This window comes from Sinocyclocheilus grahami, unplaced genomic scaffold (genome assembly GCF_001515645.1).
Source record: "Sinocyclocheilus grahami isolate Dianchi unplaced genomic scaffold, SAMN03320097.WGS_v1.1 scaffold599.1, whole genome shotgun sequence".
In the NCBI taxonomy this organism is placed as follows: domain Eukaryota; kingdom Metazoa; phylum Chordata; class Actinopteri; order Cypriniformes; family Cyprinidae; genus Sinocyclocheilus; species Sinocyclocheilus grahami.
Genome location: NW_015505778.1, coordinates 1,011,586 through 1,032,981, shown reverse-complemented (window position 1 = coordinate 1,032,981; position 21,396 = coordinate 1,011,586). Strand labels below are relative to the sequence as shown.

Here is a 21,396-nt window from a genome sequence, read left to right as displayed (position 1 = left end):
GCGAAAGCGAAGACAAACTGCATTTCAAAGCATCTTTATTATAAGTGCAGCAATGCATACCACACTGCTTCTCCTCAGCAGAGGAGGTGCCTTCAGCACTACTGAGCTCAACATCCACCCTTTCTTCTGAAAACTCTTCTGTGAGAGAGAATGTTGGTTAAAAAACACATAAGGCACAACTTATGTAGAGTCAACTGTTGTTTGGGACAATCAGTATTCATAGAAACATGTTTAAAGTCTGTTAAGGTTCTATTTGACATTGTATTCATCTTAACTGACAAAAATGATCACTTTATACAGATAAGACATTTTTGTTTTAGTTTGTAAAACAATAATATAACAATATTTATTTATTTAATTTTTAGTTTATTTTTTTGCAAAGTATTATGTTTTTCAGCGGCAATAAATTGATGTCAAACAGCTGAAGCAATCAGTCACACTGTACTGTGACATCTATGCAATCTCATCAATATTTCTCTGTAACTGGATCCCTGAACTTGGTAGGGAAAAAACGAATTAATTCAGTTGTTGTAAGGATGCATTTAAATGTAAAAATACACTGCTAATTTTACCGTCAAATAAAATATAAGGCGAGAAACTGATGCCAGCTGAATGTGCTGGCAACCCATATCAGCAATAACTTGCAGTGCTGGAAAGTAACTGTTTATTGAAGTAACAAGAAACATTGTCCAAAATATCTAAAAGAAATTTAGTCCATTTAGGTTTTCAAAAACTTTGGCATTCAAACAGAATAAATCAGTGGTGCGGAAACTTTTTACTATGAGGGACAAAATTTAATTGAGGGCTGTGAACCGAAAGTAAATTATGCATTATATCCAACTATATCATAATAAAATGACAAATTGAACCGAATCGAATCAAATTTAATCGATAGTCATCTAATAAATGAAAAAATAAAATAATTATTTAGAAACAAAGATATGATTCAATGTCATGGCGGGCCAAAACAAAGGTCATCATCACAGGCCAGCATTGGGCCATACTATGATTTGATTGCAGCAAAATGGGACGACACTGGTGAAAACATTGTTTTGAACATCCATGACATCCTGATGACAATTTCCTATTATTCAAATTATTTAAAATAAATAAATAAATGTGCAATACTAAGTATTCTACAAAAGCAAGCAAAATATGTCAAAACAATTTTAAAAACATCATTCAAAATGTTTTACATTATAGTTCATTTGCAGCTGTACACTACAGGGGCTTTCACACATACAGCCCTTTCTGGATAATTACCAGTAAATTACAACTTAGAGATCATGTTGTCACGGAATCACCAGGCTCCACCCTTACCCAGTATCAGCGCTCTCAGTCTCCCGATTACTAATTATCACCAGCTGTCACCGATCACTCCAGCACCATACAAAAGGACTTGCCACACACACACACTTTGTCTGGTCTCATCTATGGCTAAGACGGCATCTGTTCGGATTGTTACTTACCTGAAGATTACTTACCTCCATGATCCAATCCTTGTCCTTGTATCTAGCCTCCAATCCTCTTCTCCTTTCAGTCTCCCGTGATCCTCCTACAAGACAACAGGAAAGTGTTCAATATCTCCCAGTGACTATCTATTAGTGTGTGTGTGGCAACTCACCATTCCTCTCACTACGTATTTTCACCTTCTTTGCTGCCATATGTTTGATCCAAGTCATTTAATAAAGTGTTTCTGGATTGTCTGAAAACTTACCGGTCTGTACAGTGTGTGTTTCCCTGACAGAAAACCAGACCGAACACGGGAACCGGCAGCATGAGCACTTAGGGCACTTAGCACTTAGTAACCCTATCCATTTCAGGAATTGGTGGATTTGCTTCTCTAGTCCTTTTCTCACCCAACCACTGCCACACCAGTCACTGCACCAAGCACTTCTTCACCACCTACCATTGTCGCCAGTCCCATGGCCAACCTGGTGCCCTATTCTGGTTCGGCGGAGGAGTGCAATGGATTTCTGCTACAATGTTCGCTGGCCCTCGAGATGTAGCCGCATTCTACAAGGAGCCGCATTCCACCCTATAAACATGGAGAGTACTGCAGAGGGCAGAAACAATATGGCGGCAAAATGACCCTTTAACACAGACATTAAACGGCTTTGTGGCACTTCTGCTAAGTTTTTGGTAAGCCAGCTGGAGCTACTTTTACTGGTGATCAATTGAAGCAAGGAAAAATATCCATTAATGATTATGCCCTGAAGTTTCCCTAGCAGCAGCAAGCGGCTGGAAGGAGAGTTCTCTTATCACCACTTACCGACAGGGATTGTAGCCTTAACTCCAGCTGCATCTCAATGCATTAAATGATTCCATATGCCTCAAGAAATTTATCCAACTCTCTATTTGAGTAGCCCATTGTATGCAGGGTTGTGGAGAGATCTTCCAGGGTCAGCCTAAAATCTCCTCCGCCTCTCGTCAACCAAAGCTCACCAGCTCTCCGGAACCAGAACCCATGCAAGTGAAATCTACACGGTTATCCCTGATGGAACACAGGCGGCGGCTGACCCAGAAATTATGCCTCTACTGCGGTGCTGCTGGGCATGTTATTGTCGAATGCCCCATCTGACCTCATTGACCATTGATGAGTGTTGTCCAAGCTACCTATGTTAGTTAATCGCGTCTTACTACCAAAGTGTTCATTATTGTCTCAAATATCTCCTTTCCAGTCACCGCACTTGTCAATTCTGGGTCAGCTGGGAACTTTATCTTTGGTGCTCTCTGACGCCGGTTCCACCTCTCAGACACCATGTGAGAGACATTAGAAAGCCCAATCCATCATTGGAAAACCCCTGAACTGTGCAGACATCCGGTATAGAGTGGGTCCACTTCACTTACATGTTGGAATGCTCCACCAAGAGGAAATTCAGAATTCTACCTCTGGTGTCATCCTAGGGTAACCGTGGTTAATACAACATCATCGAGATCTCCCTTGGGAAACTGGTGAGATTAAGAAATGAAGCAAGCAATGTTTTCCTACATTACCCATTCAACTCAAGAAGGAACCAAGATCAGTAGTCGTCTACTCCACCTTCGTCAAGACACCCATGAATCAACAATCTGTTGACATCCCTGACTGTTACTCCCAGTTCAAAGATGTCTTCTGTCCCAAGTGAGCTTCCCAGTTACCACCAAACCGGCCATGGGACTGTGCTGTTGATCTCCTTCCAGGTGAACCAGTACCCAGCGGCAGAATCTATACTTTTTAACACTACCTGAACTAGAAGCCATGGAATACATTCAGGAGGCTTTACAACAAGGATACATCAGACCATCTACTTCCACTGCTACTTCTTGCTTCTTCTTTGTGGCAAAAAAGGATGGAGGCTTGCGGCCCTATATAGATTATCATGCCCTCAACAAGATCACCGTCAAATTCAGGTATCCCCTTCCTCTCATCCCAGCTGCATTGGAACATCTAAGGGGAGCCAAGATCTTCACCAAATTGGACCTCCGCAGCGCGTACAACCTCATCCGGATACACGAGGGGGATGAATGGAAGATGGCCTTCTTGACCACTACTGGCCACTCTGAATATTGCATTATGCTGTATGTGCTGGTAAACGGCCCCTCCTTGTTTCAGAATTTTATGCACGAGATGCCTGGCTGAACATCGCCAGCACGTTGCAAAGGTTCTTCAGAGACTCCGGGAATTCAACCTGTTCCTCAAGGCTGAAAAGTGCCAGTTCCAACAATCAGAGTTCCAGTTCCTAGGGTACATTGTCAACCAAAATGGTATCTCAATGGACGAGAGGAAGGTGGAAGCTATTCATAACTGCCCCACTCCCAAGACTGTCAAAGAGCTCCAAAGATTCCTTAGATTCGCCAATTTCTATTGTCGCTTCATCCAAAAACTACAGTTCCATTACCCACCCTCTCACGTCCCTACTCCATGGTAAGCCCAAGTCTCTATCCTGGCCCCAAGAAGCAGAGACCGCATTCAACATCCTGAAGCAAGTCTTTTGTAATACACCACTCCTCACACATCCTGATCCAAACAAACCCTTTATCGTGGAAGTGTATGCTTCAACCACTGGAGTAGAAGCAGTGCTTTTTCAGCAGCAACGGAATCTTCCAAGTCTCCATCCATGCGCTTTATTTTCCCAAAAATTCAACCCAGCAGAAAGGAACTACGACATTGGTAACCAAGAACTGCTAGCCATTAAGTTGGCCCTAGAAGAATGGAGGCACTGGCTTGAGGAACTTGCCATCAATTCACAGTGTGGACTCACCATAAGAATCTCCAATACCTCAGTGATTCCAAACGACTTAACCCTCGTCAAGCTCGTTGGGCCTTATTCCTCACCAGACTTGATTTCAAGACTGCATACCGTCCTGGTTCCAAGAATGGCAAGGCTGATGCACTGTCTTGCATTTACTCCTCTGATGATTCTTCCAAACAACCTGTGCAGATCCTAGACCCGAAAAAATTCATAAACCTGATCCTCCTACAAGACAACAGGAAAGTGTTCAGTATCTCTCAATGTGTGTGTGTGTGTGTGTGTGGCAACTCACCATTCCTCTCACAAATTTCACCTGCTCTGCTGCCATATGCTTGATTCTGGATTGTTTGAAAACTTACCGGTCTGTCCAGTGTGTGTTTCCCTGACACATGTATAAACAGGACCTTTTGAAAAATTCCGGGAAATTAGTTCTAGAAATTCCTGAATGAAAAGTTTCCTAGTAAAATTACCGTTCTCTCAGTAATTATGACATTACTCTGCACTGTTTACGGTTCACACATTTATTTATTTTTTTGTTCCACTGCGCTGCTTTTGAATTGTTTTTCTATGTAAACAAGCACTAGATGGACATCTTTGACCACTGCACCACATTTCCCTGGTTTTCCAGCATCTTGTACATGAGTGTTGTGTCGTAATGTGTTGATTAGCCGCAGCAATTTGGAAGTAAAGAAATACTGTCAAATAGTGAAATTGAAGTATTTCTCCTCATTCAGGCAGGCTAAATGGGTCAGCATTTAAAAACAATTTCTGATGATTTACATTACGTTTACATTTATCTGTATTTTGGTGCAGATGTGTGAATGATATCTTATGTTAAGCTTTTGCTTGTGTGAAAGCAGCGAATGTTTAATACTGTTTCTAGAGCCACTAACATACTAGCTTTACTATCTATAACATACTCACTCTCTGCTGTTCCATTGCAGTATCTGCCATTTATTGGTGGCAGATGCTCTGAGCAGTGTTTCCTCCTTGTGTGTGGAATTACAGGAAGAGCAAAAGGGGAGAAAGTGTGCACTAGTGAAGGCTGTAAACTAGGGAAATATAAGCCACGCACTAAAGAATGCAGGGGGTCACAGAAGAAAAAAGAGAGTGTTATGGTCCCATTTAAGGCATGTGAATACATACAACACAACGGAAGACTCTGTGGCAAGCTGGCACCTTTACAAAAGACTGTCAGTCAATACCACCACTGTGTTTGTTCCTTTCCATATACATCCTTGGAGTTCAACGATTGGCTGTGGTTTTAAACAAACAACTACATTTAGAAAACTCTGTGTTCTCCAAAAAAAGCAGGATTTTCCCAGGACTATCATGCAACATCATTACTTTAAAGGAATAGTCTCAGTTTAATACCGAGAATAAAAGTCAAAATAGCTGATAGAAACTACTACAAGTAATCCACATGACTCCATTCCATCAACTGACATCTTGTGAAGTCAAAATCTGCATGTTTGTAAGAAACAAATCCATCAAGATGTTTTTACTTTCGCTTCTGATAAAATTCCCATAATCCATAACACCTCCAGTGAAAAACACGTCCATCCCCTGTTGTTGGAGTTGTGTGGATTACTTGTGGATTATTGTGATATTTTTATCAGCTGTTTGGACTCTCATTCTGACAGCACCCATTCACTGCAGAGGATGAATTGGTGAGCAAGTGATGTAATGCTAAATTTCTCCAAATCTGTTCAGATGAAAAAACAAACTTATCTACATCTTGGAAGACCTGAGGATGAGTACATTTTCAGCTATTTTTTATTTTTTGGTGAGCTATTGCTTTGAGAAACTAGAATCTGTGCTAGAATGACTGAAGCCATCACAGTAAAGAATGTCAAATGAGCAAAGTTTAATCAGTAGCTTTGCTTCAGCTACTGAATAAGACAAATGTTTATACTTTTGGTCGAACAGTGAATGAAAGGGTTTCAAACTCACTCAACGTCCATTGATTGTGCCTTTCTCATGCCTTCCTTTGTACACTGTCGCCTTATATTTTCTGTAACTCAACTGAGAACCAATTTCATTACTGTGTGCTTTTCAAAAGCCTAATGTCTGCAAGCAGAAAACACAAAACCTCATACACTTGAAGAAGAAAGCAGGGTGTGTGATGGTGTTGAATTAGTACCAGAGAACGTCCTGAGTGGAGGGTGACCCACATGCCTGGATTACAGCACGACGCAGCTGCAAAGCTTGGATTGAGGGCCCAGTCAAGCACAGCCTTGTGGTTTATGTAAAGGAATTAAAACACAAGGCTGTATCAAAGCGTTGCTGCCACTGCGGCCACATTCATCACTAAAATATGTATAAAGATCATACGCCCTGCAATGTCTTTGATTATTTGATACGTTTATTTGCTCATGACGAGAGGAAACACACATTTGCGGTCATGCTAATTGATGCTCGGAGGGATTACACATCTGCGTGTATGCAGTATCACAGTGAATTCGTCTGCTAATGAAGTCATTAATATAATCTCATTATTTAGTAGGCATACGTGCAAATCTTTCTTTGGTGTATAATGCAGAACTAGGCTACATTGTCTGATAATATCATCCCCTGGCAGCCAAGATATATCTGATTTGTAATATTGTAATATTTAATAGTGTGCACTACATGTAAATAGATATCATTTATGAATAATTGTAATTATATTTCATCCTTATTGGCTGTGGATCTTTTTTACACTCTAAAAACAAATATTTTTGCTCAACAACATTGGTGCAAACTATTGTATTATTTTTCAATCTTTTTGAGTTATGACAACTGATGCAATTATTGTAAGTTGTAAATTGTAAGTTGTTCTAACAAATGTATGTATAATTGAATGGAGGCCCTTGAACCAACTAATCTTATTGTCACAAATCAGGCCTCTGTGGCTCTCTCTGACGGCCTCCGGAGGGCACCCTCTCCCGAGTACTAGCGTTCATGGACTACATTTCCCATAAAAGGTCACAGAAGAAAAAAGAGAGTGTTATGGTCCCATTTAAGGCATGTGAATACATACAACACAACGGAAGACTCTGTGGCAAGCTGGCACCTTTACAAAAGACTGTCAGTCAATACCACCACTGTGTTTGTTCCTTTCCATATACATCCTTGGAGTTCAACGATTGGCTGTGGTTTTAAACAAACAACTACATTTAGAAAACTCTGTGTTCTCCAAAAAAAGCAGGATTTTCCCAGGACTATCATGCAACATCATTACTTTAAAGGAATAGTCTCAGTTTAATACCGAGAATAAAAGTCAAAATAGCTGATAGAAACTACTACAAGTAATCCACATGACTCCATTCCATCAACTGACATCTTGTGAAGTCAAAATCTGCATGTTTGTAAGAAACAAATCCATCAAGATGTTTTTACTTTCGCTTCTGATAAAATTCCCATAATCCATAACACCTCCAGTGAAAAACACGTCCATCCCCTGTTGTTGGAGTTGTGTGGATTACTTGTGGATTATTGTGATATTTTTATCAGCTGTTTGGACTCTCATTCTGACAGCACCCATTCACTGCAGAGGATGAATTGGTGAGCAAGTGATGTAATGCTAAATTTCTCCAAATCTGTTCAGATGAAAAAACAAACTTATCTACATCTTGGAAGACCTGAGGATGAGTACATTTTCAGCTATTTTTTATTTTTTGGTGAGCTATTGCTTTGAGAAACTAGAATCTGTGCTAGAATGACTGAAGCCATCACAGTAAAGAATGTCAAATGAGCAAAGTTTAATCAGTAGCTTTGCTTCAGCTACTGAATAAGACAAATGTTTATACTTTTGGTCGAACAGTGAATGAAAGGGTTTCAAACTCACTCAACGTCCATTGATTGTGCCTTTCTCATGCCTTCCTTTGTACACTGTCGCCTTATATTTTCTGTAACTCAACTGAGAACCAATTTCATTACTGTGTGCTTTTCAAAAGCCTAATGTCTGCAAGCAGAAAACACAAAACCTCATACACTTGAAGAAGAAAGCAGGGTGTGTGATGGTGTTGAATTAGTACCAGAGAACGTCCTGAGTGGAGGGTGACCCACATGCCTGGATTACAGCACGACGCAGCTGCAAAGCTTGGATTGAGGGCCCAGTCAAGCACAGCCTTGTGGTTTATGTAAAGGAATTAAAACACAAGGCTGTATCAAAGCGTTGCTGCCACTGCGGCCACATTCATCACTAAAATATGTATAAAGATCATACGCCCTGCAATGTCTTTGATTATTTGATACGTTTATTTGCTCATGACGAGAGGAAACACACATTTGCGGTCATGCTAATTGATGCTCGGAGGGATTACACATCTGCGTGTATGCAGTATCACAGTGAATTCGTCTGCTAATGAAGTCATTAATATAATCTCATTATTTAGTAGGCATACGTGCAAATCTTTCTTTGGTGTATAATGCAGAACTAGGCTACATTGTCTGATAATATCATCCCCTGGCAGCCAAGATATATCTGATTTTGCATTGTCATAACATTGTCCTTGTAATATTTAATAGTGTGCACTACATGTAAATAGATATCATTTATGAATAATTGTAATTATATTTCATCCTTATTGGCTGTGGATCTTTTTTACACTCTAAAAACAAATATTTTTGCTCAACAACATTGGTGCAAACTATTGTATTATTTTTCAATCTTTTTGAGTTATGACAACTGATGCAATTATTGTAAGTTGTAAATTGTAAGTTGTTCTAACAAATGTATGTATAATTGAATGGAGGCCCTTGAACCAACTAATCTTATTGTCACAAATCAGGCCTCTGTGGCTCTCTCTGACGGCCTCCGGAGGGCACCCTCTCCCGAGTACTAGCGTTCATGGACTACATTTCCCATAACACCCCGTACCTGGGACTGATTACTGGCACAGGTGTTTCTCCTTAGCTTCCCCATTTAAGCAGCTCCCAGACTCTCAGTATTCGCGAAGTCTTGTATTTCCCCGGCTACATTTCTGAGTGTTTATCCCCTGTCTTGACATATCTTGTGTGTTACCTTGGACTGTTATTACTCGTGTGATTCTCTGCCGCCTGCCCTGACCCTCGCTTTGTTTCGGTTTACTCTCCTGGATTATTCCTGCTGCTCATGACGCTGTTGATTGATTACTGCCTGTTTAACTCTGCCTTTGATTAAAATAAAAGCTGCAAATGGATCCAAACGCCTCTGACTCCTTGTTACACTTATCAATTTCAATTTCAATTAACAGCTAACACATCACAAGCTAACTTATCTTATTTGTTCATTAAATTGACATGCTAAATATTGTTGCTCATATGTAGCCTTTCACAATTTAAATGAAAGCACTAATTTTCAGCACAACGGTAACCACAAAAATGTCAACATAAACTTTTAAATTAAAAAAATTCAAACACGTCAGACACATTCCATTCACTAAAAAACACATAAAATAACATTTTAGAATAAACATTTATTCTCCACATCGAATTGTATGCAAAGCATGATGAAAACTAGAAATCTACTGCCCAGTTCTCAAAGCTATCAAGGCGTTGCAATTTCATTAAGTTACTACAACTTTTATTTATTTAAAAGGTTTAATTAAATTAATAAATGCATGGTTGAAATTTAAAATTTAAGTTGTGGTAGGACTTCCGCTGAATGTGTAGATCATATTCCATACAAGTATGTCTTTCAAGGACAATTAAACTTATCCCTCAACTACATGTGAATGCTGTCATGATACACACACACCCTGTTCACACTGCAGAGCTTGTTTAATAGTTCTGAATAATCAGTTAGGTTAATCATTATGTAGTTATTTTGACCGGCTGTGACACAACCAACCTGTTTTCCCACAGAAGCAAGCTCACCTTTCATTGGACAGTCCCCTGGTCTCACAAGCCCCACCGCAATTCCATTCTCCTTATGGAACTGGTTGCCATGGTGATGATCGTTGATGGTCATTCCAGAAAGGGAGGTTGCCATGGTATCGCTAGAGTTGTAGTGAGCCGTGTGGCTATTGGGCGAGGAGCTCAATAAATCGTGCTGCTGGTCCATAGCAAGTCCAAATGAGGATACTGGAGGGGGAAGCGAGGATGGAGGGTAAAGATAAGAGAGAGAAAAGTAAGAAGGGTATAAAAAGAAAGAAAGAAGGGAAAATAAAAGGAATAGTGGATTAGTGGATGCACAAGAGAAAAGCAGTTCAAAATGCTTTTGCCTGGCACTAATTGTTTTGCTCTGATTCCTTGTGGCAAAAATGGCTTTTCAATCAGTGCTGACAGAAGAAAAAAGAGTTATTTCCAGTGAAACAAATTCTGGTTGAAAACCTCAGAAACAACTGTCAGGCCAACCATATGACTTGAGTGAGTGAGTCAACAGTAGAGGTGTCCACCAACTTTTCAAAAGACAGCGTGGGTTGAATCAATATCCAATTGTCAGGACCTGTCTCTTCCAAAGGCTTCACACAGGGCTGTCACAAGCTCAACGTAAACAGAGCCAGAGTGCCGGTGTGAACCTGGATATTTATACTGCCAAACATGCCGGTCTAGCTTAAGGTTACTGCTATGTGGCCTAAAATAGCGCAGTCAAGCCAATGTGTTTCTATGCACCTCCTGCAAGCCTTTCTGTAGCCACTTTATTTAAACCATTGTATCGCACAGCGTAACAGTGCACTTGCAAAACTGCTTTGGTATGTTCTTTTTCTAATTGTCAAATCACAGAAAACACCCCTTTTTTTCCACTGACTGCTATTGTTGTTTTTACATGGGACACTCCCGCTCCAGAGCTACGAAGTGTCCAAATATTTGCTAATGACTACATAGTTAGTAATACTATAATAATCGCTAATGTTGAAAATCCATCCTATTAGAGGTACTTAGTTATTAGGATATTTAGTCAGCTACCCAGCCCAAAGCAGATTATACATGTTGGATATTTCACAGCCATCCTGATGCACTATTCAACCTACATATACAAACACACACTTGTTACACAGACAGCACCCAGCCCTGCAGACATCCCGACAGCTCATTCTGACGTGTGTGCTTGTAGCACTCAGAAACGGTGTGCTTTTTCATTTTCTTTCTAGTGCAATGGGAGTGTAATGATTTTCAACACACACATCAGTAAAGTTTTTCATGTTTTTTAAAAGAAGTCCCTTATGCTTATCAAGTCTGCATTTATTTAAAGATTTAAAATGACGGTTTTCTATTTTAATATACTTTAAAATATAATTTATTCCTGTGATGCAAAGCTGAATTTTCATCAGCTATTACTGCAGTCTTCTGTGTCACATGATCCTTCAGAAATCATTCTAATATGCTGATTTATTATTAATGTTGGAAACAGTTGTGCTGCTTAATTTTTTATTTTTTGGAACCTGTGATATTTTTTCAAGATTCTTTGATGGATAAAAAGTTAAAAAGCACAGCATTTATTTAAAACAGAAATCTTTTGTAACAATGTAAGTCTTTACTATCACTTGTTTTTGTTAAAACAATTTTAATTTAACATATCCTTGCTGAATAAATGTATTAATTTCTTCCAAAAAAAAAAAAAAGAAGAAAAAGGAAAAACAATGTACTGATCCCAAACTCAAACGATATTGTTACAAAAGCTTTTTATTTATTGTGTGTGTATCTACCTACCCATCCATCCATCCATATATATATATATAGTTACATGAAATTAACATTAAATAAAACATTTACAATTTTTGTATTTCACAGCCCAGCCCTCCAGACATCAAGACAACTATAAACAGCTTTTTATAGCTTTTTTCTCTCTCTCTAAGATTTACACCCATTCAGAATTGTTTGGGTGATGAATCAAGGTAAAGCCAACTAAAGAGCTTTTCACATTACTAACCCTTATTAAACTATAATATAATATAACCTGAGATTTTGAACAACATGATAAGGTTGAGTAAATGATGGCAGAACTTTCATTTTTGGGTGAACTATCTATGTACAGTCACAGAAAAAGTTTCATGCATTATTTAGTTTCATCATCTGAGGTTTAAAAGTGTCATTGCATTGAACAGTGGGAAAAATTTCACCTGCTTTATGTGCATCTCATCTGGCACACAAGCTGTCTGGAACACAGTGTTTGCACAAGGATTCAGGATCTTTGCTCTCTTACCTTTCCTCAAAGTTTTTTTGTACACAGGGAATGTAATGACTGTTCAACATGTGTTACTGTTTACCTAATATACAGTATATCTTCAAATAGAGCAAATAAATTATAGGGTAAAACAAAAAAGACTATTATAGTGGGATGCAAAAGACTTCTGCCTTTTTCTAATTTATTCTAGAATGGAATTTTTTCCTTTTTTATTTTTTTTACAATTTACATTATGATCATCACAACTGTAGTGAAAAGTTGAATTGACATGATTTACATTTCAGAACATCTTAGCATTTGGTATGTCACCCCTTTGCTTTATTTACAGCAGCAAATCATGATTTGTGATCATGTTATCCCATATAATTTGAGAATGGTCCAAAGAACAACTTGTTCTACAATGGAAGCAAGAACATCTGACCATCAGTCACATCGATCATGTGAACTCCTTTGTACACATTTGCTCATTTGATTAGTGACCTAAATAGTGCAGAATCTCTTTATTATTTATGCCATAACTTTCCAAATGTACATTTTGAATCCCTGATGTTCAACATTACTTTTAGACCCCACTGTATATCCAATGAGTTTTGAGTTAAAAGACCCTTTAAACATGTCCTGACTCCACCTAGTATGGACCATAACACCACATGCCTCCAAGGGCATTTGAAGAGCACCATCTAACCAGGCAGTAACATCTGTTGTATTTTGTGTGGCGGTGGTGCCGCATTTTGAGTGTTAAAGCATAAAAACTTGCACAGTTGGTGCTCTAAAGTATGTGGATGTCTGTGTGTGTGTTCAAGGAACAAGAATGATGAACTTGGCGTGGCTCATGGCCCTTCCGCAAAGCCACATAAACAGAGCTATTGCGAGGGTGTGTGCAGCTAGAGAAAGCACAAGATCAACATAGATGTTTGCACAGCACCTGGGATACTATGCAAAGACATATTCACCACAGTACACACATAAAGCCATCATATGTGTCGTTAACTGAACACAAGAATTCAAACTAATCTCTTTTTTTAAGGCGAGGTGAGGGTTAACATGGATAGTTGCCTGGACACAAGATCAGATCGCGGTTGTCTTTCCTTCTTTATTGCCTTTGAGTTTCTAACGGACAACATGTGGCAATAGTTAAGGTTTCTTCATTTTAAAAAGAAGCAATGGGTAATGGAATACTAACTTATTATTTCTGAATATTGCAGTTTACACTGTATACTGTGTACTATTTTTTTTAAATAGTAAATGAAACAAAATTCGTTAATCCACATTAAACATTTCAAAGAGTATTAGGCTGAATTGATGTCACATGACATGATCAAATTGCATGTGAATGGTGACCAGTTATCATTATAGAAATAAAAGGTGTTATTTTGTTATCTATTACATTTTATTTAATTCAGTTTTGTGTAAAGTGTCTTAATTTTTAACTCAACATTTATTAGTCTGATGAAATATTATGTTGGCTGATAATAGTGTCAGGTGCATTGCATTGTGGGATACAGTTTACCATGCAATGTGCTCTGTTATATGCTGCTCATGGTGGCAGGCCTGCATTACATGCATTCAGAAATTTTGCATGCTGTGCAGAGTATAGAGTACATAGTAGTATGTTAGTAAGTCATTCTGAATATATAGACCTGGTCTCACATAAAATCAAAAATATTTGCTTCTTTCTACTATACATGAAAAATATACACTGCACTCTGAGTCATCTCAATAGTCTGGTTTGAACTTCAGCTTCTACTAATAGATGCAGATGAATGCTTCCTTGTAAACACACTTCCCCTTTCATTAAATGCTGTGAAACTGATAGACGTGGGAGCATTTGATTCTTCTCATGGAGCGTCAAGACGTCTCACGAAACAAAGCTCCCACTGTTACACTGACAGGATGTCAACAAACTTCTGGAATTTTTAAGCTGTTCTTGTCAGCGTGTGTGGTACTTGTCATTTTGCAGGACATTTAAAGGTGGGGTAAGTGATTTCTGGTAGCCAATGTTGACATTTGAAATCACCAAAACAAACACGCCCCTATCCCAAAAGGGTCTCGCCCCTATTTTGATAGCTCCACCCCACACATATGTATGCAACCCAGGCAATGATTAGTTCTGTGAAACAAAGCAAAACTGCTGCTGCGTTCCATTCATGACGTATTGACACAAATTTCAAATGATTTTCAACGGTCGCTTTGTCGCGTCCAGTGTACTAGACAGACTTTAGCTGTTGCGGCGCAGCCACGGTGTTATTCACCTATCGAGAAGAAACAAAGCAACCTCAGCATCCGATCGCAGGCCTCCGCTCCTTGAGTTCTCTCCAGTGCTGGAAAGCTGATCCGATATTTACACGGGTCCTACTTTTTGCCTTAAGACTTCTTTTGTTCCGCGGACATTTTCCTCTTTTGTTTTTTATCTGCCATCTCTATCTTTCTGTCGCTCGGCTCGGCTAATGTCCGTCCCGTGCACTGAACTCTCTCTCCTCCACATCATGAGTAGTTACGCCCCTTACTGCTGATTGGCAACAATTTTGTTTTGCTATTCGGCCCGAATCGGTTTTCTAAAGTGTTTTTGAAAAATCGCTTACCCCACCTTTAAACTGTGCTTCTAACACCAATCAATCTAGTCAACATCGAAAATAGTGATTCAATCTTTCAGTCTTGTATATTGCAAAGATATACATACAATGATACACTGAGGCAAGGCTGTAACCATTTTGGGTTCTTGCATATAAAGGATCTAAATAATTAAATAATTTAAATGGATTTAAGGGAATAAAGAAATAAGAGAATAAAAAGTATTTAAACCGTTAATAAAACAGGATTTTGTTTTTGTAAATTAATCAATTTGAACTATCAGCAAATAATATTTTTATTTAAAAATACGCACAAACGCACTCTTATTTGCATGCCTAATATGTTCAAAAATATTTCTTGTCTCATCACATACAGTTATAAAATACATGCCTATATATTCTATTCAAAACGGTGACACCATTGGATGACAAACATCACTGGATATTACTCTCAGTCATTTCACACTTCTGTCATAAAACAGTAGTCAAATATTAAATGTTGGGCTAATTACATCTTACCTCACATTTTTAAAAACTGAAGCAAACTAGAACATTGAATTCATGTTCAGGACGTGAACAGCCTTCTTTGATTTGACTGGTCATCTTGATTATTTTGACATTGACGAGCGCTGTTTTGTCTAAAAATCCTAAAATATTTTGTCATCCCTTCCCAACAATAAACAGAGCAGCATCGCATATTATATCATATATTGCGGAGGATAAGTTGGTCATTTCTAATTATTGTCAATGGTGGTTACGGGCCTGCACTGAGGCCCAGTAGGCAGACAACCTACATAACTTCTAATTTAAAAAAATTATGTGTGTGCATACCAACAGGTATTATCTGTTATGTAACCAGGCATAATGTAATCAGACTATGTCAAAAACGGCTTGGTTGGAATTAGAAGATAAATCCATGGATGGTACCAGGAAAAGTCTGAATATATCTTCTTAGGTGTTATTTGCTTGTTTATCTGGCACCAAACTGAAAAATGCCGCTCTCCATTGGCACACACTGGGCTTGTGCTTTAGAACAGCTGAATGTCTGTGATGCTCTCATCACGGTTGACTACCCTCGTATCCCTGACCTAAATTTGCTCCGCATCACTATGAAGTTACTCCTCTCTAATGTTTTCGCTCTCCTCTCGATCCCCACCTCCTTTCGGGCAGGGCCAGTTATGTTCCAATTTAAACAGTCCCATAACAGGCTGCTTCACAACGACTTAAATATGAAATGCACCAGATCATAATTGCAGTCTATGTAGACCATGATGCTGGATTAGATGTCAAGAATACAGACTGTAAACCTGATGCCACAAAATGTATTCTGAGTGCTGTGATGACATAAGCAACTTCTATTATCCCACTATGTGAAATGATTCTTATGATGAGTAACTCCCTTATGAACTGGGTGTAGAATGATTCCACTGTGCTGTGGTGGAAAAACAAATATTCATTTTAGAAAATGATGTACTGTATGTTAAAAATCTTTTATTATTGCAGCCAATCCTCATCATGTAATACTTTATTATGCGGAAATATGTAATAGCCATATAAATATATATCTCCATACATCCATATACATATTTATAAACAGTGGTATAAAAGTCTGGAACTTTTATATAACAGAGGATTATTTTTTTTATTATTTTTATAAATAAAGTTGGATATATAGTATATATAAAGTGATAGATATTATATACTAAGAGATAGCAAATCTCAATTGCTTGTATCAATGCAATGTGTAAATTATATTATAGGCCAGCTCTAATTTGCAAAATGTGACTATAAGGCATGAATAAATTATGATATTATAAACATTAATATCATGCTGCTTTAAAATAATAATGTGTATTGTGAACAGCACTATACAAATAATTATGTAAAACAAGAAATATTCAGCTTACAAAATGATCTTGTGACACAGTATAAGATGGATCATCAGGTTTTACACCAACTTGTGGAATTCATGCAGCTTCAGTGCTGCTTTCATTAAAGTAAAAAGAGGACAAACCAAATACTGAATTCTGAAATCACTATTCATTTTTCAATTCATCTATATACTTATGACTATATAATTTGTAATTATTTGTGATCATTAAATTACTAATAAAAATGTTTCTATCTTCTATTTTGGTAGTCTCAAACTTTTGTATCCCACATTACATATGCTTCAGATCATGGCTAACAGCATTCCAGAACAGTCATGCTTAAGTTCTCAGGGCAAAGGACCATGTGGATGCATGTAGACATGGAATTCTGGAATTCTGCTCATCACGCTTCTGTCAGAGAGCTAATGGCCTAAGTCTCTACAGCTGCAAATTCACCTCAAACTACACAAACCACTATGTCTGTGGCAGAAATCCCAATCACACCCTCTCATGTGAGTTAGTCTGAGGAGACTGGTGTTGCAGTAAACTAAACCCCTCTGTCAGTACCATGCCAATTAAACACATGAGAGACTTCATATGGCATTATGTCAGAGATTTTATGGTCTTTGTATGCCTGCCCATATCACTAAACCACAAAAAAAATTGCTCAGATGTTTTCGTGCCAGAACAGTCATGCTTAAGTTCTCAGGGCAAAGGACCATGTGGATGCATGTAGACATGGAATTCTGGAATTCTGCTCATCACGCTTCTGTCAGAGAGCTAATGGCCTAAGTCTCTACAGCTGCAAATTCACCTCAAACTACACAAACCACTATGTCTGTGGCAGAAATCCCAATCACACCCTCTCATGCGAGTTAGTCTGAGGAGACTGGTGTTGCAGTAAACTAAACCCCTCTGTCAGTACCATGCCAATTAAACACATGAGAGACTTCATATGGCATTATGTCAGAGATTTTATGGTCTTTGTATGCCTGCCCATATCACTAAACCACAAAAAATTGCTCAGATGTTTTCGTGCAGCTTAGTGACCACTGAAAATAATAAGCTCACATTGCTAATATTTATAATGCTCCAGCTAAACAGTTTATCTTTTGTTGTTGTTGTTGTTTGCAATGATTGCTGTCTGTGCTATTTGTGCAAACATGTCTATTGCAATGTGATAAGGACAGAAATAACCTATATATATTATTTATTTATTTTTAATTATTAAAAAAAACACATCTAATTATACAAGTAAATTTAATTTTTTTGATTCACTGGTTTGCAGTGTTTATGATTCTACATATTCTGTAGTAATGGCTTCTGCCATTATTAACAATGGTTTGGAAATACCCCCAATTGGTTGGTTGAATTAACTTAACACTTTATGAATTAGATTTGACAATTTTAGAGTGTCAGTTGGAAATTTCCTTGGTTTATTAAAATAACAAAATTAAGAATAGAATAGAATATACTAGAATAGAATATGTGCATATGCCTCTGGAGACACCCTACAGGGCTCTTTACAGGATATTTTCAGAGGGCATGTCTGCACTGTAAAAAAAATTATGTAAAATTTACGGTAAAAAACCGGCAGCTGTGGTTGCCAGAATTTTACCGTAAAAAATACAGTAGCAACGTTTTAGGTTTTACGGTTTTAACTTAAATTTACAGTTAAATACCGTAATTTCATTAACTGATATAATGTTACTATACCAACCTATTGAAGTACTGAAATCTGTTTTGTAGCTTTGTAATACACTGATAACCACCAAATGCAGGAGGTGATGAGAAAGTCACACGATGAACCAAAGCCCATCACAAGCAGTTTTTAAGTAATAACGTATATAGAAGGTGCACAGCGTCATTCACACAAACACTAAACACCATCACGGTAACACACATGAAACTGAAATAATGCAATAAACATTCATTTAACAACATTAGGTGTAACACACAACCCTAATATACAAAACGGATAAGAAGAAACAACAAAAATATTTCAACAAAAAAAGCATCAAATTTGAAATGTAATGCAGGGAATTCTGGGAATGTCAATTTACGGTTATTCACTGTAAATTATATGGTCTTTTTCACTTACAAAAATGGTATACTACAGTAAAATTAATGTCCAATACATGTAATGTCCAATACAGTTTTTCACCGTATTTAGTAGGGGAATTTACCGTTACCAATTTAACAGGTTTTTACAGTAGCATTTTTACAGTCTTTTACCGTTAAATTCACTGTAATTTTTTAAAAGTGTGGTTACTTGGATCTAGTCTGTAATCCAGAATCAGTCACATCAATACAGTCTCATAGCACAAATTCACGTAGCCTAATCGATAGAAAACGTCAACTGTAATTAACGAGAAAAAAGGCGAGGCAACCCAGTAGCTCAACCAGAGAAGCGTTTGCAGGCAATTCAAAAAATCCTCAACTCAAGCCCCATTTTAAATCGGATCACAGTCCACTGGGATGCAATGTAACACAGTGATAATATACTGAACGTTCCGCTGCCAAAACGACCGCATATGCGAAGCGCGGTGAACATATGAAGAATAATGCAGGTTACTAAATACAATTACGCATCCCCATGATTAGACAACTACACTGTCGCTGAAGAAAGGCGTTGCATGCCATTATTAGAACACCGAATCAGCATTCGGTCAGCGATGAAGCGCAACCACGACTTGTAATAAAAATGAGCCGTCGATAATTTCTACAGGATTCCGCCACAAGCGTGATGTCAGACACAGAGACACAGTGAGCACCCGTGAACACAGACGACATGAAGAGCCGGAATCATGGCCGCATCTCTGTTCTGCAGAGGTGGAGGGAGGAGGCGCGTTCCAACAAAGCATCCTTCAAGCAAAATCGATTTACAATGAGCTTGAACTCACAGACATATTCAGATTTTTGAGATACATTATTCATTTTTATATGGAATTAATCGCATTAATCGAATTCCATAGGGCATCGCAGTCAGTGCAGCAGGATTTTTTTTTTTAGCTGGTATTAAAATGACACATTGAACGCAACAGCTCTCGCAGTTTGCGTTCAACTGATAAGAAATAAAGGAAACATACAGGAATAAAGTATGCACGTTAAAATGTGGGTATTTGGCGAAAACTCCCATAAATACCGTTACATGTATGCCTGGTTAATTTTGAATAATCTTGAAACGTATTTTTCATATGAGACCTAGCTTTTTTTGTCTCCCAATAAGCGAGTCCGTATTCGAGCATATTCTATATACAGGGCATTAGTTTATTAATACGTAAGCAGCGCAGGCCCGATTTAACAACATGAAATGCAGCGCCTATTAAAATTTACAACTAGGGCACGCATGTTTCATGTTTGATACAAATCACCTTCGAATATAGTGCACAAAAACCAGCGGACACATGAATAAATCGCATTTAAAGGCAGCTTTGACAGGCTTTACGTACCTGTGCACGCGTCGCTGTTATTGTCTCTCCTCCAGCTGCAGTCGCTCACTGAGCGGAGCGCACGAAGAGACCTGCCGTTTCTATCGCGGCCTGATCAAGAGAGGAGGCGCTAGAGAGACACGACAGAGATTCCTCTGCCTGGGCCAGGGCTGCCCAAACTCGGTCCTGGAGGGCTGGTGTCCTGCAGAGTTTAGCTCCAACCCCAATTAAACACACCTGAACCAGCTAATCAAGCTCTTATAGGCATACTACATTCTTAAAAATAAAGGTGCTTCAAAAGGTTCTTCAAGCGATGCCATAGAAGAACCATTTTTGGTTCCACAAAGAACCATTCAGTCATAGGTTCTCTAAAGAACCATCTCTTTCTTATCTTTTTATAATCTGAAGAACCTTCTTTCGCCACAAAGAACCTTTTGTGAAACAGAAAGGTTCTTCAGATGTTAAAGGTCCTTTATGGAACCATTTAGACAAAAAGGTTCTTCTATGGCATCGTGAAGCACCTTTATTTTTAAGAGTGTAGAAACTTAAAGGCAGGTGTGTTGAGGCAAGTTGGAGCTAAACTCTGCAGGACACCGGCCCTTCCAGGACCGAGTTTGGGCACCCCTGGCCTGGGAGAATAAACTGGTTTCTTAATAACCTTTCATAAGTCACCGCGCTCAATCAAATATAATAACGCGTCTATTCGAGGGAAAATCGAAAGCGTATTGTTTACTGTGGATGGTACCAGTAATCGGACACTACGCCTACTCTTCAAAACGTACGAAGGAATTGCATTATAAAAACATGAAACAAAGCGCCATTCACTGTGAGTGAGGACAGCAAAAGTCAAATAAAAAAATAAAAAACCAGACAAAACAACACCTGTGTGAACGAACTTCATGCATCCACTAAAATCACTGACATTAGCTGGTTCTTCGTAAAAATGGTTTGGAAAGTGAAGGTAATTTGGAGAAAAGCTCCAGTGGGTCCTGCCATTTCTTTGCAGATTCATGGATCTTTAAGTGGCTTAGGTAGTGTCTAAATACGTATTGACTGGCCAAAGTGAAAATGATAGTGGCCCCAAAAATGATTTGCTTCTTTTCTCATAGCAGTCATGAGACTTGTACTGAGAAATCTCAAGAGACAATTGTACTCACCAAAGAACTCTGAGAACATCTAATAATCTCTCTCTCTCTT

At 38.4% G+C, this 21,396-nt stretch overlaps 1 protein-coding gene across 8 annotated transcripts in view; it reads right to left on the bottom strand.

Annotated features, from left to right (window-relative positions):
* LOC107557372 (microtubule-associated protein tau-like) overlaps positions 1-20,308 on the bottom strand; it is a 34,701-nt gene extending 14,393 nt beyond the window's left edge. For 3 of the 8 annotated variants that reach the window (XR_001605383.1, XM_016240768.1, XM_016240769.1), the window contains exons 1-4: positions 20,221-20,308; positions 10,077-10,283; positions 5,160-5,309; positions 61-138 (exon numbers count right to left, since the gene is read on the bottom strand). Coding sequence is in view for 7 of the 8 variants with exons in the window: in XM_016240768.1 (XP_016096254.1) it covers positions 61-138; positions 5,160-5,309; positions 10,077-10,263 (415 nt within the window). In the remaining variant the exon portion in view is untranslated. The remainder of the gene's footprint in view (positions 1-60; positions 139-5,159; positions 5,310-10,076; positions 10,284-20,220) is intronic. The other 5 variants (XM_016240770.1, XM_016240771.1, XM_016240773.1 and 2 more) reach the window with 3 other exon arrangements.
* Positions 20,309-21,396: the final 1,088 nt, after the last annotated feature.